Genomic DNA, 23,838 nt, shown 5'->3' on the forward strand with positions numbered 1-23,838 from the left:
CTGTTCCTCTCGGGCCGGAAGCAGCGTCGCAATCGGGTAACGTGTGACGTTTGGCTCGGCACAGGGGTTCTGGCCACTCGTTGGGCCGTCCGTCCCGCTGGAGGGGGGTCGCTTCGAGATGACTGCAATGATTTGCACCAGGGGTATTTTCAGCTTTGTGACCTGAATGGAATGCTATCTTGTCCTCTGCATCGACAGCTGCTGCAGTGCGACGGTGCGAAGGTGAGGTTGGAGTAAGATGTGGTCTTTGCCAATGTTACAGGCGGCCGATTCGCAAAGTAGAGCTACTGAAAGCTGGCTCGATCGGATAGCTGGCTCATCGACGCTACACAGAAAAAGGCGCTGCTCGGAAGACGGTTGGCACAAATCTGGGAGGGGGGATGGACGCACAAAGACTGACCTCGGGGTGATGGTTAGGTACGGCGACCATGTCACCATGGTCGGCGACACTAGCGAGACCGATTAAGCCGAGGTAGTCTACCAAGGCTTTTGGTGACTTGGTGTGACAGGCTGGATATGAGGTTTTCTCAGGCTGGCTGGACTTGTCTAGCTGGTGGGTGACGGTGGGTGAGGGTGAGGAGCTAGGATAAGGTAGTGGTTGAGCGATGGTTTGATTGGCCGTTGGTGTAAGTAGGGATAGATTTATCGATTGGCGAGGAGACATAATCAAGGCGCCCCTTCAAACTCTTCTTCACATTCTTCGCAGGGATAGTTTGAAGAGGCTAGTCGTCTCGTTACTGCTTCTAGCCTGACCGATCTGGTTCGCTGAGGAGAACCCCGTCACTATAACTAGATACCTGGCATGAGGACCAGGCAGGGGAGTATTAGCATGAGGTGATAAATATGGCAAAAAGCAAATGCTGTTTGGGGCTGGTTGAAGATGGCCGACCTTTGGTGGAGAGCATTCGTGTAAGTAATCTCGTCTGATCTTCTAATTGTCTGTCGATGCAGTCGTCTGATGAAATTTGCAAAGAAAAGGAATTCAGGCGAACAGATTACATAGGTAAGTCGAACGCTCAAACTCAGTTCTCCGGGCAAGGTGCTTTCCCTTACAAATGAAAGTCGCTTCTTGGAAGTCCTATGGCAGGTGCGAACAAGGCACGAATAGGTACAGAGAGGGAAGGAAACATCGTCAATCGATCTCGGGGAAGGAACGCGCACAGACCGGCGATTCAGGGGACCCTGCCAGTAAGGAAGGCACCTTCCGGCCTACATTACCTTAGGTAGTACCGCAGTAGTACAGAGGAATAGGTACCTTCACCACCCCCACTACCACCAACAACCCCTTGCCTCTTTTTTTTCTCCCCCCTTCCACCTGGGCAGCATTTTTGTCTTTCTTTTTCTCATCTTCGTCTTCTCTCTTCCCCCGGTCAGATGGGGATACCTACGTACGGATCCTTCTCATCAAGCATGCCAGGTACGCCTCTCTCAGCAATCCCGCGCTTGTGTCGTAGCTCCACCGTCTGTTCACAGCCTGCCCTACGCCGGATCAGTTTCTCCTGAGCGCCGTTAGGCGAGTGGCACACCTAGACCCAAAGTCAAACTTGAGTTGGACCACGTTACGTTCCCTATTAGCACCTTTCGCGATCCGACTTGACGGGCTTTGGGGATGGGGACTGATGGACTACAGTCTCCTCAGTCCGGAAGCCTTCGCCTCATCCGTTGATGAACTCAGCGCCATGAAGAACAAAGGGAATCCTGCCTCGGCCTCTCGGACCCGGAGCTCTTCTCCGTCCACCACCAGACGGCGATGGCAAGTCTGAATTCTGGAGGCTTGATGTGGGAGGCGCCGCCTGCTCTCGTCATGGTCCACCTCCTTACGGCCGCCTCCTACGCCTCCGTGCCCCGGGCCCGGTCCCCTGGAGAAAAGAGAGAAACGAGTCCTAAGGATTCGTCCGTGTCTCGCTTGACCTCGAACCAGCTTCTGATGCTGGCTGTTGCCATGTCAGATTGTTGCTGCAACAACTTGAGGCGAAATCAGCACTCGACGAACATTTGACGGCTTTCACAAAAGACATCACTAATTATTGTCACACCGGTCTGAGAAGATTCCAGGCCTTTGGGTGTCTTCTCCACGCTCTCCTCTTGTCGATCTCCTGCAATCTCCCACACAAAAGGTATCCGTACCTATCACCAGCCAATTCCGCACTCTGCAGAGTCGATTTTCCCCAAGCAGGGAAGACAAGCCCAGCTGTGAACTGTCTCAGCCGAACAGACGCTCCTTACTCGTTCAGGAAAGCCTCGATGCTAGTGCCGGTCCACTCCACCAATCGCCACGATGCTGCAAGAGATCGACAGTGATTTCGCTGTTTCGGGAGCTTCGTCACTTGTGGCTTCGAAGCAGGTCTGCAATGGGAGAATGGGCGTTCTTGAGGCGCCCGGTCACTTGGTCACGTCGTTGCACTGCTCTTGACTCACTCAGTCCTCGTTTGTCTTGTCACCATACCATAGCAGAGAAGTTTGGGCCTTCGCCTCGCAAACGCAAAGCGCTGTGATTCTTCGTATTGTCCAAAACAATGGCCACAACAACGCCAGACGTGCCAGGTAAGCAAGGGCTCGCTGCGTAAACTTTGAAAACCAACGATGCGGTTGCTAGCGCCATTCTTGCTTCTTCTCCTTCATACCCACATGCATCCACGGCCAGGGCCATGTCTCTCAATGTTCTGCTATCTCATGCTGCATACAGAAATTCAGAAATATAGATACATGCCTACTCCGTACTGCACGGTACCTCGCCTCCACCCTCACGCGGGTGCGCTATTCCTTCTGCGTCGTCCTCCATGCCTGCCAAGCGTGCCCTCAATATCAGCATCACCAAGCAAGTCCGAGAAGAAAGCACATCCCTACACACCATGTCGTTTCCACCCGTCCGCATTCCGCCAGGAAACAACAAACGTCTGGACGCCTCACCCATCCCAAGTCCCAGTGTCCCACAGAGACCCCGGCTACAGGTCGATTTCGCGCTTTCTGGATTGGCCCAGCTTCAGCCCTCTCCGTCAACGGAAGCCATTCATGGCCAAATAAAGTAGTCCTTCCGTCGAAATGTGTGTGGGGCTGGCCATCGTCCTGGCCCTGCCCAGCAGCCCTCGACTCTCGAGATATCTGGGCACGGGTTCACAGGCACGCCTACGCCTACACCTGCGTTTCTCCTCTCACTGCTATATCAGTCTTCCTGTGCCCTCGACCGTTTCCCTCGTTCCTTCGCTTCCCATCTGAGTTGTGTTCTTCGATACTCCCAACCCCTTCCACCCCTCCCGCAAGGCGAGCACTATTCTTCATCGTGCAGTAGCTTGTAGTTCGTTCCAACCCTATCTTAAGCCCAACACCACTCTCTTTCCCTCAACTTTGTCCGGTCTTACTCGTGCAACGTCATTCCTGGACCTGGGTACTACAAGTTAAAGGCGGTCTCTTTCGATCAAAGGTTTCTGGACATTCACTCATCCTCACTGTCCTACATCCTAGAGCCTAAGACCACCTATTTCATTCGCTTCTCCACCTACAACCAACAAGACTTGCGACATTTCGTGTTCACCTCTATCAAATATCCAACTATGGGTCTTCTACCTCTCACCTACCGCCGGCCGGTATACGTCAGCAACACCAGCTCAGCCCGCGAGAGCACTTCAGACGTATCCGACAGTGGCGATGAAAAGCAGAGCAACACCTCCTCATCCTTGCGCTCCGGCAATTCTGGAAAATTGCAGGGCATCCCGGAGTCGCTCACTTTTGACAAGATTATCAACGGTGGCACATGTCCTGTAGGTTGCCTCTTACGATTTTGATAATGTCCAAAGTACTGACTTGATAGCCTTGTACCGTGCGTGACTTCATGAACTATCTGATCTATATTGAGCATGCGGCGGAAAACCTTCAATTCTTCCTCTGGCACCGGGACTTCCAGAAGCGTTTTGGTGAAGCAAAGACGTCTGACATGTCTCTCGCTCCCGAGTGGACCGAAACCATGGAGACCGATCTGCTTCAACGCATGAACAAGGAAAAGTCACAGAGGATGCGCAAGAAGCCCGGCCAAGAGATATTCAAGGGGACCGATTTCGAGAAGAAGGGTGCCACGAGCGGCATCGTGCAAGACTCCAACAACCCTTTCCACACCCCTCCACGCACCCCAAACGACTACGAAGGCTCAGTCTATACGGGGTCACAAGGCGTGTCGAATGCCGATTCGTACCGCTCTCAGGCCAGTGATGCATTCGCGGCCGTGGGTGCCAAGCAGCCTTGTAAGTTGTCAGACTCAAGGGCTTCAAGGTATTTGCTGACGGACTTTAGTCACCATCCAACCATTCCGTGAAGAGATTGACCGTGTTATCGCCACGTACATTATGGAGGGTGCGCCGCGACAGCTCAACCTCTCGGCCAAGGAACGTGACGCCACTCTTCACGCCCTTGCGTACACTACCCATCCTACGGCCTGCCGCTTGGCCATCAAAGTAATCGAGAACTCTCTCCGCCAGCAGGCTCACCCCAACTTCATTCGTTGGTCCATCTGCAACGGTAACCCCGCTCGCGTCTTCTTCGCCCGGGCTCTCGGCGTTGGTCTCATTGCTATCGCCTTCGTCGTCGCCATCTTGATCACTCTCAGCCGTGCAGGCCGCGGATGGCGAGCACTGGCTGCCATTGGATGGGTTTTGGGCATTTCCACCTTGGTCGCAGCCTACAAGGGTATGTGTGTTGTCCTCCACGGTATGCACCATCGTCACGTTCGTCCTTGGGAGCTCTTCGTGGACGAGGAGAATGACGACCGCAAGACTTCCTTCGACACGTTTGGATCTAACAACAGCTACGAGTCGGAGCCTTGGGTCATCAAGTATGAGAAGCGCAACATTGTCCGCAAGATCTTTGACCGCGAGGTGTGGATCGAGGAGCCTGCTCTACGCACCATCCAGGACACCATCTTCCTTCAGGCGATGCTCTGTGCCGTTCTCGTTGGCGGTGTCTTCACCGCCATCTTTGTTGCCATCCCAAAGCATGGGTACTTTTGAGTGTGTCTTTGTCCGAGACAGACAGCTGGGACAGCTTGTATCGCAAAGCTTCTGTTTGTTGGTGGCCTTAATAGGTGTAATTGAGTATGTGAAGGATGCTTGGAATGGACGACGAGAACCAAAATACCACTTTGCTTGGGCGCGGCGTCTACGGTGGATGAACCATGTTTCTTTTCGTATGGCTTCGTATATGTAACACGTAGTTGGGCTTGTAGTTCCAAACTTTCGTTTATTTCAGAAGATCTCTTCTGCGACATCATATCCATTGACTGTATGAGTGGTCTATTCAGCGGTATATCTTTGGATGTAATATCCCTGTCCTTGCTCTTGATTTTCGCACGTGCCGTACTGGAAAGGAAACTGATACCGTGACTGGCTTGTATCGAATGGATTGGGAGGACTTGAGAGCTTGGGTAAAATATCTTGCCTTAGACAACTGGCCACTGGTAAGCACTTGATGGCTCCTTGGATAGAGCGATTCATGGAGTTGACGTCTGCATGTTGTTGGCGATTACCAGTGGGCAACTACCGTGGCTAAATTGGGCCGGTACGTGCCTGGTCCTGTCTGTATATTCAACCCGTGATATATTCATCATATTCAGTCCCAAAACCTCAGGCCAGAGAGGGTCTGGTCAGGGGATCAGACTTCACCTTAGTTTTCTGAAACTTCTTCCTCTTCTTTTTTTTTCTTTTCCCACTGCGGTCCACAGGATTTCTCGTCTTCCTTCCTTACTCCCGCCAACCGGCAAAGGCGATCTCATCACGTCAGTCTGCCTTCGTACAACAGTCACGTCAGAAAATTCCATCGCAATTACGAATAGAAGACGTATGTATGATCCTTTTCTTCATCATATTTCTCCTCGTCGCCGTCGCATCATTGGCCATCTATCTCATGTTCAAACTAATATTTCTCTTCTTTCACTACAGATCGAAACCCCAAATACGATGGCATTTAATCCTTACCCTCGGCTCGTCCAAGCCATACTCCAGAAGGAAGATTGGCCCGAGTACGAAGTGCATCCTGTGCCGCCGTGGCACCAGACCATCTTGCCCGGATACAGGCCTTACAGGCCTCGCCGGGAGCGAATGATCTTCAAGCCAAGCAAGCTGATTCGATCCCCTGCGCTTCCCAAACGAATCGTCCGCGTCGATTATGACGAGCAACAGAGACTGGCGACCGAGATGATTGAGGGTCTTGAGGGCCAGTTTGGCGAGCTACAAGGCTATTCCGTGCCATCAAAGCAAAACAACTCGGTGTTCCTCACGCGGTTCGATAGCAAGACGGCGATGTATGTCCTTCGAATCCACGTCATCTGCCCCGTCATGGATGTCCTCAACCACGCGATGGACATCATCAATGGCAGAAAGTTCCGGGTCCTCCCGGAGCACATGTCCGGGTTTACTCGCCCCTTTCGACCCGATCTCCAGATCATAGAGGCCTTCAAGGATGATGATCTGCACGCACCCCAAATTCTTGGATCATACGACGCTATGGATATGGAGGGACTTCAGGTGGCATCGCGCCCATGGTTCTGGGATGAGGGAGATGAGCCATCGGATGGAGTACCTATAGATCAAGACGATCCGTCCGATGGAGAAGATGAAGACGATTCTTCGGACGAAGAGAACGACGATGATGAAGACGACGGAGACGACGACGACTATGATGAGGATGATGATGATGAGGACGACGATAGCGAAGACGACGACAACGATGATGACGAAGACGAATGTTTTCAGAACCGGGAAGAGAGATACTGCATCATCAAGAACTTCAAGACTCCAAGCCCCGGCTCAAGGCTCCCGACGTCCATGGCCTACCTGGTCAAATACGGAGTCAGATACCTTGCTGTGACGGGCTTGCCCGAGTTCACCATCGGCAACACAAACTGCCAAATCACTATGGAGTGCCCAGACATGGCTAAAGAGTCGACGGTGGCGGGTCGACTTGCTGCTGGGACTGGCGTCATGCGCATCGCGACGAGCGAGAAGCGTGGAGAGTTTTGCCTCAACTTCATGGGCTCCCTCTTGAAGTGCTTCAAGCACTTTCGTAAGGTGCTTCACTCCATTGTCAATGAACGTGATTCAAGTATGCTGACAAGATGACAGTGGGATAGCTGGGAGGGGAGGATACGATGGGGCTGCGCATTTTTCATGCTTAATGCGGGATAGTACTCCAGCGTAAAGGTTTCGAGGGAGGTCTGTTGTTCAAGTTACGGGGAAAAGTTGGTCTGAGATGAACTGTACAATGCTTTTGAGCGAAGGTTTCGCTTATTTATGTTATCACGGCTGAGGGCGTTATGACTGTCTTGTGGGCTGGGCTAAGGGGAAGTCGACTAGTACGAAGTACTTCAATTTCATAATCGTGTGAAACGCAGTCCACCGCTGGATTCGCGTTGATGAAGATGAAGAACGAAAAAAGCGCACATCTCCCATCTCCATCAGCTGAGAGGAGAGGCCCGGTTCGGTGTGTTCGAAAGCATCAAGATTTGCCTACGCCTTGAAAACTCCAAACAGAAGAAAGAGAGGGAAAGAAAAAGATACCCTGATCATGCATGAACACAACCCATCTGATTCCTCTCAACTCAAACTATACTTCCCGCCGTCCAAGGATTCCTAGCGGCGGGAAAATCCAACACCAATAAAAGTTTAAACTCTACGACGTGAAACTGAGACGTTTACTCTCCCCCCTTCGGCGGTATAAATCCGGCTGATGCAGGGCAACCCGAGACGAGAGACTCATTCTAGAAACGGGCAATGCCGTAAATAGCGGGTCTCCCTCCCCTAGGCGACATTCGGACTTTGTCAGAGAGCTGAGGCCTGTGGTCATCCGCCGGTGGTTTCCAGGGAACAAGTCATCTACCCCCATTTTCGAGACTACGATACAGAATCGGAACAATGTTCTAGTGTCCCCGTCAGACATGGGCACAGACGGAAAAGTCTGCGGATATGGTGTTTTTTTCTTTCTCATTAATCGTTGGCGTTCCTCGTTCGGTGGGGGAGCAAACCCCTGTCGCATGGAACTCTCATCGAACCAGTAAGACGCGCCGTTTGTTAGTAGCGACTACCTGATGCGGCAATGACCACGGGAGAGCCTGAGAAAACGCCAACCTCATTGATCGACAGTATCTACGTTCATCCCGCGTGTCTTTGTTAAACCGACGAGAATGGGTGCAATTTAGCATCCAGAATATCCATCATTAAGGAATGATCTTCGCCAAGGGCGTAGTGCGGTTGAGGTATCCGTGGGAAGATCTCTAACAGGCCCAACTCCCCCGTACACGCGAAATCCTGATTCGCAGACGATGGTATATGCATGCCTACGACAACGTTCACCGAACAGAACGATGCACCAAGAATACACAGGCAAGTGAGAGCTGGAGGCTGGCGAAGCGTACACGTTTTGACATGCAAAGTCTAAATGCTAAAACATCAGACCAGTCAGTCACAAAAAACTCCGTCGGAAAAAGGCAACACAACCATCAGACGACTCAATGATACTAAAATAAGAGAATTACCATCCCAGCCCCTGCTGTTTTCTTCATGACAAGTTTTTCCTCCTCTCTTTGGGCGCGCGTGCAAGGCGTCTGGTTTCCCATGCGTCAGGGACGAGGCCTACCACGCGGCATCTTGACTCGAACCCTGATCTTCTAGGATGCCTTGAAACGAGACCTACGCGCGCGCCAAGTCATGTCAATCAACTCACTTCGCCCAAATTTTGGGACGGGCCTCGCCTGCCTCACGAGACGAGCAGAATACCCAGATACCAAAACGCCCGGAGACTTTTCAAAGTCCCTCTCCAAGGTACCCTTCAAAAGGCGGTAATATTGACTCGTGGCACTCATGATGCCTTCCAAACAGGTCGAGCTTCCTTCATGTGCGGTTCATCTCGAACAAGGGGTAGAGCAATGATCTACCGACTCATGTTGAATACGTCCCATCCAAAGCATACAGACAACCCCAGTACTCCGGATCTCCCTCTCAGACGGTAAGCCAGCACGACATCAGACCAGACCAGACGGGCCCCAAACGAGCGGGACAGGTTCACCCAGCAGTCTGGATTCGGTGCTCGCCTAAGGATCATCAAACGTTCTCGCCCGTCTGGGGTTGGATGTGCGGGTGTCTCCCATGAGACGATGCGAGTCGATCGCAAACCACGCGTGGGTAGTGGATCGAGGTAGAGTGATATATAACTCGCCGTGAATCCCTCGAATTCCATCCTCCCAGCCATCAACATCCAGTATCGTCCTCTAAACAATATAATCAGACTCGCAATCACTCTTGCTTCACCAATCTTAACGCAGCTTACCAAACCCATAAATCCCTAAACAAATCAACACCTCCCACAACCAAGATGCGCGCCTCATCGGTCCTCATGGCCCTCTTCGCCACCCTCGCCGTCGCCGTCCCAAGCAACCTCGACTCCGTCAATCTCCCCTCCCTCCTCGAGAGCCGCCAATGCGCAAAGGCGGGAACGTGCTCCAAGGGCGGCGATAAGGGCGAGAGCTGCTCCGCGCTAAAGTGCTGCAGCAATTCCAAGTCTGGTCGTGGCGGACAGGTATTGCCTCCCCTCCTCTTATTACCTCAACTTTTAATAAAGCGTGAAGAGGGAAATGAAATTCTAATACGTTTTATCACTTGATAGGTCTGCTGCTGTAACTAAGCTACGCGAACACACCGTATATAAGACACCTCGAGACGCAGGCGCATCTCGGTGCTTTGAACCAAGCGAACTCGGCCCTCTTCTTTTCAAATGACGGAGATGCAAGATGGACGCCTTCTTTCCTCTTGGTATAGATACATATATTCAGCGATAGACTAGCGACTCGCGTTACCATCAAACTTGATATATCCTTACCGTTCTGAAGTCTTCCTCAAGCGCTGATAACATGATGGCAATGACACCTTCACCCGTGAGAAGATGATAACCCTGCGCAAGAAACCTCACTGAATTGCATCTCGGAACATTTCACCTCCAAAATTCTGATCTTCAGCAAAATTAGACCTCCCGCAAAACTCTCACGGCAGATGAACCAAAACTTTATGGGCAGGTTAGGTTTCGAGCGCTGACAGACGCTTAGTTCCAAGCATTCTGCAGCATTACAAGCCATAAACTTTAGCTACTCCGTTGCGTCCAGCTGCCACCTTCCAGGTGTCTGCGGTGCAGTGGCGGACCAAGAGCTTCAAGGTTTGAGAAAGCTTGTGGAGAAGGAAGTTCCGCCAATTTAACATGGGTCATGAGGCTTTCCTGCCTTCATCGTCTGCGTGGGGCTCTAATCATCTCCGATCGTTCTTGACTCGACCTCTCTAGCTTCTCCTACCTCACTCACTTGTTAACCTTTCAGTATCGCCTGCAGCTCGTTTATACTCTATTCTCTTCGCCTGACACTTTTATTCTTCTATCTACCACTCTCATATCTTTCATCTAGCACAATCGCTTCTTAAGGTGGCACACATACTCAAACAACACGTTGTTCATCACACGTCATGGATAGTCTCCGTGCCGACATTAGGCAATATGGTCCGGGGAAGAAGCTCACACTATTCCCTCACTCGCCGCCAGATCCCTATGGTCGCTCGACCTACAAAGTCCCAGATGGCCTCAAAGAAAAGAGGATCCTCTCAGAGCGAGAGGAAGATATGTCCATGACTGCTCTTTGCTTCGACAATAACAACCAGCCTCACCTACTCGACACAAGCCAGCACGACAATCCAGACAACAGCCTGGGCGTCGAGATTATCGAGTCCCTTTCCAACGGCAACGATGGCGATAATCAAGTGCTCTTGGTCAGGATTCTTCACAAACCTACGACCGACCTCAAGTTCACCGTTCCCGACACCCAAGAACTTGCGGTCGTCAAGGTCTTTGACCCCCTTTTCTACCCGGAGGATTTCCCAGTAGAAGGCGGCCCTCGGAAGGTGACCTCCAGAGCTGACATGAAACTCAGCCGCGAGGCTGGTGCGTACGAGGAACTGCACGACTACAACCTGACTGGCTATCCTCACCTCGCTCCTCAGTACTACGGCTGTTGGACAACCCGTCTTATCAGCTACTCTCCAGATTTTGAGGGCAAGACGCGACATGTTGGCCTTGTACTCCTGGAGTACATCGAGGGAAGCAGCATTCAAGCTATATGCCGCCACGACGACGATGACGTCCTAATTCCCCCCAAACAACGAACTTACTTGGTCCCGAACGGCCCCGATTCGATTCATTTTGACCTTGAGAAACGCTTGGACATTCTAGCCCAACTTATCGAGGGAACCATCAACCAGATATACAAAGGAGTCTGGCATGACTACGTTGAGCCAGAGAACGTACTCATCTCCATGCGGAACAAATCAACCCTCCTTGAGACGCAAAGAGTCTGTCTCATCTCCTACGATATCTGTTCGATCGATTTCAAACTCAGGGATCCCATCGACAGATGGTCGCGGTATCGTCACCCTCCGCATCCTACCAAATGCTTCGATCTTGACCGATTGTATAGTTTTGGTGGCTGGTGGCCTCTCGATTGGGAAAAGGGCAAAGGAGATGAGCACTTCGAAAATTGGCTGCTTGAACGCTTCGGAGAACATGACTCCGATAGGTACTCCTACAATCTGTTGTACTCAAGAGAATGGCTGAAGCGGGAGAGAGAAATCGCTAGAAAGAAGGCGAGAATCAAGAAGAAGAGGGAGATGGAGAAGGAAAAGAAGAGAGCGAGGAGGTCGAAGGCGAAGGCGAAGGAGAGGAGGGCTGCGAAGAAGAGGAGGGCTGCGAAGAAGGCTGCCGCAGAGAAGACAGTGGCGGAGAGAGATACCATCACAGGACTGAGCTCGTCGGCCGCCGCCCTACGAATCACTTACACAGAGACCGCAGGCATTGCCTTTATAAAATCTTTGATGGCAGCCTGGAAGGAAGGATTGAAAGCGGACAAAGTCGGCCAAGGACACGAGGGCGAGGATCCTCGAGGAGATTCAGTCGCGCAACCAAGCTCGTTGATTGAGACCCAGAGCCCCTCAGTGTCTCTGGAAGCAGATGCGGAAGCAGCTGAAGCAGAGGAGGCCAGCCAGGAACACAAGGGTGATGGCTCTTAGGAAGAGTTAGTCACTCGCGCAAGTTCATCCACTGAGGCTCCGAGCCCCCGAATGTCATTGAAATCTGGCGTGGAAGCAGTGTCAGAGGAATTTACATGGATTCATGGCAAGGACGAGGATCCTCAGAGAGAGTCAAGTGTGCAGCCAAGCTCATTGAGAGGATCCCGGAGACGCCCAATGTCGGTGGCGCAGTTGAAAGCCAAGGTCAGGATGCGTGAGGCTTTCCAGAGAGAACGCGACGCGCTGAACCGTCAAGCTCGTGCTTCTGATCCTGAGTCTCATGAGTAATTATCTTCCGGGTGGAGCGTCTAGTTATAGGTATTGTAGCAAACTATGATAGGGCAGAAGACTCATTAGTGTTATGTTGTGTTCGAACGATGATCTCAGAGTGTGTTTGATAAACTATAACCTACCTGCTTGGAAACGAGGGTACGCACGACAGAGATCGTTGGGCTCCGCTCTTTAGGGGTCACTCTGCCAATCGTAGCCTCGTGGCGTATGTATAGATCCAACCGAATGCAAACAGGCCCTGCCTTTCCACTTTGATTTACTTCAGTGATGTAGCAAGGTATATCTGCTATGTGAATGCCCCTCATTGCTTGTTGAAGCTTCGAGGTGCGTTGGTAATCAACTGGAGTGAAAAGAGGCCCTACTTTCCTTCTTCAATCCGGTGAAGGGAAGTTCCAAGTCTCCTAGGACCCAGAGTCTCTGCTGGAATTGCTCCCCGTTCTACTTGAGGGGATGGGCTGCACGTATGGAAAAGACTGCCTTGGAAGATATTGAGTGATTACAAGTGTTTGCTTTCATAATAAAGTATGAAAGGCATGGTCACTGATAATCATCGGCTTTTATGTGTTTCTGTAGTTGTTCGGGAAACCTTGTAGGTGAGCTTTTCCGCTTCAACCGTCTAACCTCACACACAATATTGACACATCTTGGGTTTTCTAATGCTGAACGTATATGACCCATAAGCAGCAAAATGAACTGGGATCTCAAAGCCTCCACGACATTGAACTTTGTTCCAATGTGCTTCAGATGGCGTCGAAGTCCACGAAAGGTATTTCCAGATCCACCTAGCATCCCACCAGTCACGTCGCCCACCATTCTTATTCTCCTTGGTTGTGAAGAACTTTTATCCAATCCGATATGGTGTAGTGGCCAACATGATGCCCTCTCATTTCAGTGAGAGGTTAGGCATAGCCCCGAGTTCGATTCTCGGTTTCGGAATGTTTTGCTTTTGCTATGTTGGCGATGTGTTCACACACTTTTGGCTAGTTTTAGGGACTGGCGCGTCAAGACCAAGGATTCGATGAATGATACACTGATAGATAGCACTGCACACCTTACCTAGTACCTACCCATCCAAGGTGAAGGTACCTTTTGTGTTCATGAAACAGCCTCTGTAAGACTAATAGCATAATGATAAGTTCCAAAAGTAGTTTCATATGGACTAAGCTTGATTCTCTAAATTGATTCCCGAGCATTCTGAAAGCTCATTCGAAGCGCACAAATCTTGAACGAAGACAAATAGAATTTATGATGTCTCTAACATCAATCAAGGGGTAGATGATCAGAATGCGAGGCTCATGACGGCGACAGGAGGATCTTCATTCGGATTCAGCGTTGCTAAGAGGCCCAGTCGAGCACAGTGCCAACCCACTCTCGGTACTGCCAAAGGAGCCCCACCATACCCAGACGCAACGGAAAATAGCACAATGACTCTACTGATGAGGCCTTCACTTACATGACCAGAACAACCAAGTGTCCGTCCCATACAGCATATAACACAAGATCATAGCGATTTAGAAAATGGCGACGAGGATACCGCACCTTCTGGAGAGCTACCTCGCCCTCCCATCCGAATACGCTCAGATCCTCCTCACCAGCGTCCTCGGCGCCAGCACCAACTGGCTCGTCCTGCGGTACCTGTACACGTATCTCAGGAAACTCAACGCCGCTACCGAGGAAGGGGCCGCCTCTGCATCACAGAGCGAGGACGTCCGCGTCGTTCTTGTGAGCTTCATGAGAGATTTTGCGTTTTGGAAGGAAGGCGCTGGGAGATTGGTATGTTTGCTTGCTATTTGACGTGGAATGCCCCTCACTGGAATTTCAACCCCTCCATTGATGAGATTTTCAATGAGATTTTTCACTTCACCACTCATTTTTCTTGCCTGCACACAACACGTTTGGAATCTAATTTGAAAAATAAAATAAAATAAAAAAACGCTAATCATGCACCACAGGGCCTCGATCTAGAAGGACTGGGAAGAAGCGGCAAATTCGTCTTCGTGGACGGGCTGAGCGGGCTGTTTTCCTCCCCTCATCAGGCGCCGCCGCCGACGACGCCCAAGGGTCGGAGGGCCATCCGCGGGGCAAGGCTGGCTGATATCCAGCGCGAGCTCGACGGCGCGGTAGCCGATGTGTCCGCGGCGGATGCGAAGACGGTTCTGATTGTGGACCAGCCGGACCTCTTGCTCGCTGCGTCTGGCGAGGATCTCACGGGTCTTGCGTTGAGGGATATGTTGCTTGGAGTGCAAGAGGTACGTCCACTTACGACCTTACTTTCTGGCTCTCTCCTTTTGAAAGACTTGTTTTCCGTTTTTTGTGTCCAAGTTATTTTGCATCAACGATGAGAAATCCTTCCCACGTTTTTTATCATTCTCAAATCAAGTAAGGGTCCTTCACTGACACATCATCCAGAAAGTCCACGCCTCCATCATCACCGTCGCCGCAGACGAGCCCCTCATCGCGGCGCAGACCACGACGCTGGAGAAGGAGCACGCGAGTCTCGTTCTCGGGCTGGCGCATGCTGCCGAGACTGTGATTGGTCTGAGGCTGCTCGACACGGGTAACGCGAGCGACGTCAGCGGGGTGTTGAGGGTCACGGCTGGAGGGGGCGGCGAGGAGGATAGGGCGGTCGAGGAGACGGAACTGTTGTACTTTGTTGGCGGGGATGGGAGCGTCAAGGTGTTTGGGAGGGGACAGTAATGGAGTGTAGGGAGGGTTGAAGTTGTATGTCACCACCCATTGTGTTGCGGTCAGGCTGTTCATTCTACGAAGAGGGCTTGGAGGGGTTGCTACGGGTTTGGAATCGGGATATGATATACCCCTGGGATGCAAGGAATCATCTCACGATGAGGGGATATCCAAGCTGTCACGTTAAAGTACGATGTTTCGTCTCTGTAATTCCCCATGAACCATCATCCATGAATCGAACATTCACCAGTATCCAGTTGCGCGTGGGATCAGCGAGTGAACAAGACAAGCAAAGTCATTTCTCTTTTCCCTCAGGATCCGTTTTTCCCGTGCGTAACAAAAAAAGTGAGTTTATCCCCTGGAAGAGCCCGCGCGCGAGATAACATAAGACGTAAAAACACCCGTTTCGATTTTTGGCCAAATGCTTTGGTTTTGTTTTGACTCTTTTTTTGATATTGGCTTTGCTTCCGAGTCAAAAAAACGAGGGGAGGGGTGAGGTAGACAGAGGGGGAGGGAAGGAAAAGCAGAAGAAAAAAAAAGGAGCTGATTTTTTCCCTTTGATTTCTTTTCGTGATATCGTTTCCCGAGTAGACAAGACTCCGGCGGCGTTGCCACGCCTTCCCTGGACCCCCTCGCCTCGATCTCAATTTTTCATTCCCCCATCGCCCGAATGCCCTCGGTTGCACAGATACCTCCCCATGTCGACCCGAATCACATTCCAATCATCGCTCACGACTCCTGCGCGGTGGGGCCGGCGGAACCCTTGGGGACGCCGGACTGGAAGCCGTTCTTGAAGCGGCGGGAGACGTCCTTCATGTAGCGCATGCGGCCGGTGCCGACGGTCTTTCTCCGCTTGGCCTTCTCGGACCAGTTGTCTGTAAATCGCATCCTACGTCAGTAACTCGTCTTCATCTTTCTCGGTTCATGGTTCTTGTGTGGTTGTTGCGTGTAGTGGGTAGGCGTGGAACATGTGGCGTGGATTTGAGATCATCTCGGGGGGATTGGTGTATTGGATATGTCTGGGGACTCGGATTGGGTTCGTCGTTCGGGAGGATAAAACGTACACTTGCGGGTCTTGGCCGAGGGGTAACCGCAGGAAGAGCAGGTGTGCTTCTGGATGTGAAGCGATCGGCGACCTGGAAACACGCGGGTATTGATCAGTCTCTTGAGCCCGTCTCGAATCTCGAATTTTGACAAGAAGTCGCGTCCTGAAAAACCAGAACTCGACTTCCTCCCAAATAGATGCCACTTACCGCAACGACGGCACAAGGTGTGCGTCTTGTTGTGTCTCTTACCAAACGAGGAGGTACCCTTCGCTATACAAGAAAAACATCGGTCAGTCCATCGGAACGGCGTAAAATGGTCAACCTTTCGTCGCGAAGACGATGGCGACGACGGCGGCGGCTAAAACGTACTCATCTTGGCGGTATTCGGTGGTCGACGATGGTGTTCGGTGGTTGCTGGTCGGTTAGTTGGTTCGCGGAGGAATCAATCGAGAAAGACGCTCGATTGTCAAATTTCGTGGTGCGTGACCTAAGCGAGAGGATTGGGCTTGGTGGGGCCTACCCATTCGGCCACTCTGAAAATTCGTGGATGGCACTACACGTGACCGAGGGTTCGACCTTCGTCCAATCAACGCCTTCCCCGGCGAGCCAGGGGACTTGACCTGCCTGTGCACCGCCGCCGCATCCCTGTCCTCAATTCTTGGTGGGTCTTGTTTTCCAGCCGCCAATCCATCATTTTTTTGCTGGTGACAAACCCCTGGACAGACCCATTTGAGACTATTCTGTCTCTTTGAGACTGCAGCGGATGCTTCCCGTGTCGTATGTCAGCTACCATGCGATTCAGCAAATGGCACGCAGAACAGAATGAGGTAAGAATGAGAGGCAGGAAAGAGGTAAAGTCAGATTCCACCATTGAGTAATGGCATCACTCTACTTGACGCCATTGAGGAGCAACTATGCATCAGTAAACGCAAGTCGGTGTATTCATGTCATCTACAAACGCCCAGCAACGCCGTTTCCCAACCCATGACTGGGCTTGCTATGTGCGGGTATACAAAATCATCACGTCGTCCACCATCTTCCCATCTACCCTTTACTCCAATGCCCTCTCAACCCTGAATATCCAGCATTTGCTTGAGCGCCGCCTCGCTGGCTCTCAACCAGCGGCCCCGCTCCTCGAGGTCGTCTGCATCACCACCGGCCCTATCCTTCCGCCTTCGCGCCTCCTTGGCAGCTGCCGTGCTGTTCTGTCTCTTGGCCTCCAAGGGCATCAACTCAGCCTGCAGCCTTTCCAGCTCCTTTCTCTTGCGCGGCACCCTGGCCTGCAACTGCTCCAGCTCGCGATCCAACTGCTGCTGCTGCCTCTTCTTCTCGTCCACCAGTTCGAGGGTCCTCGCGAGAGGCAGGTTCATCATCGGGCTCTGTCCCGGTGCTTGCGACTCTTTGAGCTCCGCCACCTGCTCCTCCAACTCGGTAATTTTGTCGGGCAGCTCCCTCAGCTTCGTCGTGTCCAGCGACACGTTCTCGTACCGCTTCGCCAGTTCCTTGCCCTTCCTCTCCAGCTCCGTCACCATGTCCGCGACCTCCACCTTGAGAGCCTTGAGTTGCGCCTTGGCCTCGAGGTTCGCCTTTTCCAGCTCCAGATTCTCCTGCGGCGTGACGATGACGGGCGGATCGCCAACGATGGCGCGTATGAACTTTTCTTTCGTGACTTGCTCTACGTAGGAGAACCGCAGCTTGGCGAAGAGTTCCTTGTAGTGCTCGAGGTCGGCCTCTAGGCTGGCTGGTGTCGCGGCATCTTGGGATGCGTTGGATGCGTCTGACGTCCGTTGCCGTGATTCTTGCGCGACGGCGCTGGAGATGGGTTCGCTGAGTCTGATGATTGAGATTTCATGGTTCTCATTAAGGTCTTCGATTTTGCGCAGCACTTGGGCCGCTTTTCCCGCGTCCATTTTCTGCAAGGTCGATTAGCTGTGTTGTTGTCGTATATATCGGTCCCAGTAGATGCGCTGGCTATTCAAGTTTCGTCGTTGGCGCGTCGGAGATGATGTCGGCGGGGGAGGTTCTGTCGCGGTTGTTAATCCTTTGCCCTCAAGCGCTCAGGGCCTGTCATTAAGGTACCTAACTAATGGTTAGGTGGGCGCTTCACCTTTGTGACGTTTGTTTACTTAGGTCTAGATTGGGTAAGGTGCCATCCTTATCTTATCGCTATCACCGACACGTCGTTATCTGCTGATAAGGTATTTGGCCGTGCGGAAAACGGCAGGCATGGCGCAGGCTCATCCCACTGCGCGCCAAGTCCCTTGTCGATGTGACTCTGGCGGCCTTTGCTGCAGTCGTCGATCAATCCTCCAAACGCCGCAGTTTGCGACAACGACACCTCTCAACTAAGCGAACCCCCGCTGCCCCTCTCCATCGCTTCATTCAACAGCCTCGTTGGAAAGCCCTGTCGCTATTACTTTCGAATTCTTTCATCGATCCGAGACGGGCACTTCTAGAACCCCCGCGCTTCTGTTCTATTCACGACAAAAAGAGGCACATACCCCAGCTAGCTGCCGGATGCCGCAGCCATCAGCCTGATCAAAAGTGTTCGGAAGGCGCGTGGCTATCTCACCACCTTTTTGATCTACGATTTGGTTACCAAGGCCTCATAATGTCGAGCCACGACATGATCACGGACGACTACGTCGCCGACTTGCTCGCCAAAGAGGCAGTCATGGGCAGGGCAGACAAGAAGTACGTCCCATGACTCTCCCGGTTCCCTCACGTCACCATCTAATTGGATCCTCCCTTTAGACCGGCAAACATGCCCAAACCAAACACTCGTTTCCTACGCCACATTATCAAGGACACGAATACGCACAACAAGAACCTCCTAGCTAAGGAGGCCGCCGAGTCTCGCGCGCGCTTGAAGGATCTGGAACATGCCGAGGAGAAGGAGAGGCGGAGGAAGGCAGGCCCGCAGGACATTCGAAAGAGACAGATGGGAGACATCCTATCTATCTTGGGAGACCGCAAGGACAGGGTCAGGCCCAGCCGATCAGGAACATTGAACGACAAGTCGCACAAGAAGGAAGACTCGCCACCTCGGAGGGCACATCACAAAGAACGCCGGAGCGAATCTCCAGAACGCGAGAGCGGTAGGAAGCACCGCCGGAGTAGAAGGGACGAGTCGGATTCGGAGCGGGACGACCGTCGACGACACAAGAGCGATCGGCGGAGGTCACGCTCACCCGACGAAAAGCACAGGAGGCACCGCCATCGGTCGCCAATCGAGGATAGAGAGACTGCGTCAAAGTCACGGCGCAACGAAAGGGAAAGGAGACGAGACGAAGAGGGACAGGACCTGATGTCGAAGGGTCATCGGTCACGCAGAGACCGCAGCCGGGAGAGGCCACAGTCAGGATTCTCGATTAAGGGCAGCAGCCGTCGCCGCGACGGAGGGCGAGTGCACGAGCAGGAGCCCCAGACGACAACATCAGACTCGGATCCGTTGGACGAATTCATTGGGCCGGAACCACCGCAGCAAGTCCGTTCGCGCGGCCGGGGCACCGCCATGGGGGCCTCGGGTATCGACAAGCGCTTTGAAGCAGACTACAACCCCAAAACAGACGTGGAGATGGCCGACGACGACAAACACCCGGGAGAGAACTGGGACGACGCCGTGGAAGCGTTCAGGGACAGGCAGAAGTGGCGGCAGAACCAGGAGGAGCGGATGCGGGCGGCCGGGTACACCGACGTGATGCTGAAGAAGTGGAGGGAGGGCGGTACGGCCGACGAGCAAAAGGACGAGCGGGATGTGAGGTGGGCCAAGGCCGGGGAGAAGCGGGAGTGGGATCGCGGCAAGGAGGATGGGTTGAGCGGGTTGTTTTCTGAGTTCAATTGAGTCCCTGAGGCGCGAGGCGGTGGACCTAGCTTTCTTGTTGCATTGCGTTCGTCGTTTAGGAAGCAGGCTTTGGGTCATGGCCAGGAGGCGTCTGCATTGTTGAATTGCATCCCGGGGTATTGCTTGAAGCATTTGCATTAGTTGGATGGAGTTTTGGTACGTTGATGATCGATGATGAATTTCACTTAATGTCTCGTTATGGAAGCGCGGTGTACCTTGAGCGGTAAATACATGCGAGTAGCTGTAGAGGGAACTTCTGAATGCACCGGTCTTGACTGAGAAGCTGTAGATATAATTGGCATCACTTTGGATATCTCAACCTTGCATCGAAAATGGCATATTTACGGATACTCATGTCATAAGATGGATTGGGACTAGGATTTGACGCTCTCACCCGAACCCTCTGTGAGAAGAGGCATCATCAAACCCATGGATCGTGGATGAGGTGATTCGGGGGTTGGGAATAGGTGGACAGCATGCTATGTAAGGTTCGTCTTTACTTCCCAGTCTCAGACTCACCTGGAGAGGCAGAACCACGACACTGACTCTACGGGATGACGTTTGTTCCGATACTCAATGTGAAGACCTCGAAGGCATATCTCCTACGTTGTCTGAGCCTCAATTGCCGTACGGATGCGAAGGGGTTTTCTTAATGGAAGCCACAGGTCACGGGGTAGACGGGGGAAATGTCACTCTTGTTCATCGACTCGAGGCTTGAGGTTGTAGCGGCGTGGCGGGTGAGATGTTCGCAAACGGCGTTTCACGCTCCCCTTTACCAGGGAAGCAGGGTGGGATGTTCTTGATTACACCCCTGCCCGAGAAAGGCTGTGAAACAAAAGCTCGGGAAAGAGAACCCCCCCCGTCATCCAGGGCGAGAAGGGGTCCATTTTGTCAGTGGAGACTAACTTGATTCGGCGAGGAGGGGTGAAGGGGTTAGAAAGGTGGGATACATCATATACGGGATACGGATACCGGGGTCTTCTTTGTCGTATGGGAATGAGAGAAGGGGAATGTGATGGTGAGAGGAACAGATGACGGGAGTGGCGTTTCCGCTCGCGTGAGGATTCAGGTACGAGAGAGAGGGAAAGGAATGCGGATACCAGGAATGAAAGGATGCCAAGTTTCTTCGAGTGGATGAATGCGGCGTGGAAGGAGGAATGGAATGTGGGATGGGGAAAAGTTGTAAAAAGGTTCTGCGGAACAGCCGGGACGGCACTGCCACGGGATGTCCGTCGCCGGGTGAGGATTGGTATTGAGGACGGCGGGAATGGAGCCCCGGGGACATGTGCCGGGGGGCGGAGGGCGGACGGTGGGCGATGTGTCGGACGTCATGGAGCTGGTGGACCGCTGTTGGTTTCGAGTGAGAGTGGGATGGAGAGGATACGGAGTACGTATCCGTACGTGAGGGGGATGATATGCATGGGTGCTTGATTCTGTAACGCGTTTCTAACTCTGGTGAAGGGGGCGGACGATACGACGTTGGGAGCATGCTTTGTTTTGTTTTGTTTGGTTGGTTTGGGTCGAGGGTTCAAGCCTGGCTCCCAAGCCTCTGTTCAAGGTGAGGTTGGTTGGTAGGATTTAGAGGAGCTCGGGTTTGAATTGAGTTTTCCCTGTGCCATCATCCTCCCTCGGCGGTTCGAGGTTTGAACTCAAGGTGTCGAGCGGAATACCCTGCGCGGCACTGAAAACGGGATAAACACTGGGAGGGTTGGCGAGGTGAGACGCCTTGACGCACTGTGATTGTCTGTTCGCCTGCTACTCTGCCTACCTTGGAGGCTTAGATACCTTTAGAGCTTGAGGTAGCACGGCAGGTAGACGCGTAGACTAAAGCAAGGTAAGGTTATTCGCGTGCGGTATGAACTCAATGGACGACGCACGGTTCGTTGTGGGTGAGGATTGGATGGAGATTAGGTGGAAGAGGTTTACGATGCTGGGCAAGCTCACGTGAGGGTTGAGAAATTGGAGAGAGGATCTGTATCCGCAAGGTGACATGCTCGACTTTGCAGGGCGGATGGGGATATGTGGGACGAGGTACGGATAGCTCATGCAAGCACTTTGGACTCGGCGGGAGGCTGTTGATGAAGGCTACCTCATCAACTCATGTCTGTGTCTACTTCTCTTTCACTTCCCAAAAGCCCGGATTAGGTCGGGTTTCCTCGTTCGGGCATGCGAAGAAGCGCTTCTGCCTTTGTTGCTTGTCTCTCTTGGCCAGTATGAGATATCTCCGGCAATAAGTAACCCACTTGCAACTTCTCGATCATGACCTCGCCGAGGCGGCCCCCCGCCGCTGTCTTGACTTTTGAGATTTGGGTTAGGTTTCTTTCAAGACCGCTAGGCCGAGACGAGTCTGGGCGTTTCTGGCATCCAGAAAAAGCAAGGGACTGCTGCAAACGCACACACCCTTTTTGCAGTTTACTGTTTAGATGGCCCCCCTCGTCTCAGTTGGGGGGTTTAGTCGCGAGGGGCAGTTGAGGGATTCAAGTCAGTCAGTGTACTTTCTTAGTGAGTAGTCGCTTGTGAAGTCATTGGCAACAACCCGACTTGACGGAGAGATTCTTTGTTTGCGTGCGTGTGTTGGTAACGGTATTTGCAGGGCCTGTACGGGATACCGCGCGTTTAGAGCTAAGCTGCTGCGCCCGGTTTCTAGGGTGTCGTTCACTCGTCCCTCGGGCACGGTGTAAGAGGCGAGCGAAGCGACCTCTGTACTGTGCTGCCTTGGGTACGATGTGCGGGCCGTACGGGAATACGGGTAAGTCGTCACCCTCATTTCCCGGATTGTCGTATTCCACGCGAGGTTATAAGTTGAGGCTTAGTTGGTGTTGGACGCTTTTGGACGCTTTCTGGAATCTTTGACGGGGAAGGGATAGGAGCAGCTCATGGAATTAGTGAGATGTTCACTACTGAGAGGGTTACGTCGGCTCTGGCGCTTGGTGCGAAACGATCACGACTGGTTAGAACCCCTATGGTTGTGGTTCAATCTCGCCATGCGCGGCTCGGCGTCAAGGTCTACCTCTCATGTGCTTTCCTGCGAGAGTCGCCTGTCCGCCCTGAAGCATCGGATGTGGAGAATAGGAGAGAAAGTTGAGACGGTGGAACGTGAAAGTTGAGTTTACTGAAGCAATGGTGCAGCAGCGAGCACGCGACGACAAGCAGCATCCAGGACAAATTACTCTCCCTCTGGCTTCCTCTGGCTCCCTCTGGGGCCGGGCCCAGGACCCCTCGATAGGTCGATGGTTGGATACCAAGATACCAAGCTTGAGTGAGACTTTGTGCGTGTGCCGCCAAAGCCGGTCGACCCTGCGACCCATCCCCTGCGGCCCTGCCACACCCTGCGGGCGAGCGTGGCTGGGATGGGGTGTATTTTTGACAGCCGTGGATCGCGGTGGACCATGGACTGTCACCTGAAGAAAGAAAAGGTGATTAATACGGATATACTTGAAGCATGTAAATGGCAATGTTGTTGGTCTTGTTCATGGCTGGTTAGAACTGATGAGTAAACAGATTGCGCACTCATTTGAGGATCTTACTGAGTGATATTGCTACCTTGTTGAGAGAAAGAGTGAGAGTGAGAGTGAAAGTGAAAGTCAATTGTGAGGTGAATTACATGTGTGGCTCATGACCAGACCAGTCCCGCGTGCCCACGCCATCAAACTGAAAAGTGCAGGCGCGTGAGGTGTGCCCCGATGCGCAGTGCGTCCGAATTTCACCTTTCAGCCAGACAGGGGCCCCCAAACCCCCCGACTCGACGACTCCATTTCCATGAGCCCATGGTGCATGGATGAGTCCATTTTGGGACCGCCACTCCCGCTGGCGGTCACGCTTTCATGTGCAGTTGTTGCCAAACGACAGTCGGCTGAGGTAAGTACTCATCGTAGAGAAAGGTAGTGAGGTTTGG

At 52.6% G+C, this 23,838-nt stretch overlaps 8 protein-coding genes across 8 annotated transcripts; 6 read left to right on the forward strand and 2 right to left on the reverse strand.

The window, feature by feature from the left end:
* The first annotated feature begins 2,901 nt into the window (after window positions 1-2,901).
* On the forward strand, window positions 2,902-5,268 carry HER10_EVM0006296 (uncharacterized protein). Its single transcript, XM_035475885.1, has 3 exons — window positions 2,902-3,758; window positions 3,809-4,235; window positions 4,285-5,268. The coding sequence occupies exons 1-3, from the start codon at window positions 3,552-3,554 to the stop codon at window positions 4,995-4,997; spliced, it is 1,347 nt and encodes a 448-aa protein (XP_035326903.1). The 5' UTR covers window positions 2,902-3,551; the 3' UTR covers window positions 4,998-5,268.
* A 674-nt stretch (window positions 5,269-5,942) lies between these two features.
* Window positions 5,943-7,114, forward strand: HER10_EVM0006997 (uncharacterized protein; the record flags this gene model as incomplete). The annotated part of the gene is made up of 2 exons (XM_035476564.1): window positions 5,943-7,047; window positions 7,107-7,114. The coding sequence occupies 2 exons, from the start codon at window positions 5,943-5,945 to the stop codon at window positions 7,112-7,114; spliced, it is 1,113 nt and encodes a 370-aa protein (XP_035326952.1).
* A 2,237-nt stretch (window positions 7,115-9,351) lies between these two features.
* HER10_EVM0013060 (uncharacterized protein) lies at window positions 9,352-9,660 on the forward strand (the record flags this gene model as incomplete). Its single annotated transcript, XM_035482430.1, has 2 exons — window positions 9,352-9,555; window positions 9,643-9,660. The coding sequence occupies 2 exons, from the start codon at window positions 9,352-9,354 to the stop codon at window positions 9,658-9,660; spliced, it is 222 nt and encodes a 73-aa protein (XP_035327446.1).
* An 824-nt stretch (window positions 9,661-10,484) lies between these two features.
* Window positions 10,485-12,077, forward strand: HER10_EVM0012345 (uncharacterized protein; the record flags this gene model as incomplete). Its single annotated transcript, XM_035481742.1, has 1 exon — window positions 10,485-12,077. One exon carries the CDS (start codon window positions 10,485-10,487, stop codon window positions 12,075-12,077), a length of 1,593 nt encoding a protein of 530 aa, XP_035327390.1.
* Window positions 12,078-13,816: 1,739 nt separating this feature from the next.
* Window positions 13,817-15,065, forward strand: HER10_EVM0011710 (uncharacterized protein; the record flags this gene model as incomplete). Its single annotated transcript, XM_035481133.1, has 3 exons — window positions 13,817-14,141; window positions 14,321-14,617; window positions 14,778-15,065. The coding sequence occupies exons 1-3, from the start codon at window positions 13,887-13,889 to the stop codon at window positions 15,063-15,065; spliced, it is 840 nt and encodes a 279-aa protein (XP_035327330.1). The 5' UTR covers window positions 13,817-13,886.
* A 265-nt stretch (window positions 15,066-15,330) lies between these two features.
* Window positions 15,331-16,575, reverse strand: HER10_EVM0006321 (60S ribosomal protein L37). Its single transcript, XM_035475909.1, has 4 exons — window positions 16,469-16,575; window positions 16,307-16,369; window positions 16,118-16,189; window positions 15,331-15,928 (listed from the first exon to the last, which is right to left on the reverse strand). The coding sequence occupies exons 1-4, from the start codon at window positions 16,470-16,472 to the stop codon at window positions 15,783-15,785; spliced, it is 285 nt and encodes a 94-aa protein (XP_035326905.1). The 5' UTR covers window positions 16,473-16,575; the 3' UTR covers window positions 15,331-15,782.
* Window positions 16,576-17,032: 457 nt separating this feature from the next.
* Window positions 17,033-18,108, reverse strand: HER10_EVM0006235 (uncharacterized protein). Its single transcript, XM_035475826.1, has one exon. It carries the CDS (start codon window positions 18,007-18,009, stop codon window positions 17,167-17,169), a length of 843 nt encoding a protein of 280 aa, XP_035326898.1. The 5' UTR covers window positions 18,010-18,108; the 3' UTR covers window positions 17,033-17,166.
* Window positions 18,109-18,376: 268 nt separating this feature from the next.
* On the forward strand, window positions 18,377-20,194 carry HER10_EVM0008650 (pre-mRNA-splicing factor 38B). The gene is made up of 2 exons (XM_035478164.1): window positions 18,377-18,793; window positions 18,854-20,194. Exons 1-2 carry the CDS (start codon window positions 18,711-18,713, stop codon window positions 19,941-19,943), a joined length of 1,173 nt encoding a protein of 390 aa, XP_035327074.1. The 5' UTR covers window positions 18,377-18,710; the 3' UTR covers window positions 19,944-20,194.
* The last annotated feature ends 3,644 nt before the right edge of the window (window positions 20,195-23,838 follow it).

The sequence above is a fragment of the Colletotrichum scovillei genome (assembly GCF_011075155.1).
Source record: "Colletotrichum scovillei strain TJNH1 chromosome Unknown Contig00011, whole genome shotgun sequence".
Lineage (NCBI taxonomy): Eukaryota > Fungi > Ascomycota > Sordariomycetes > Glomerellales > Glomerellaceae > Colletotrichum > Colletotrichum scovillei.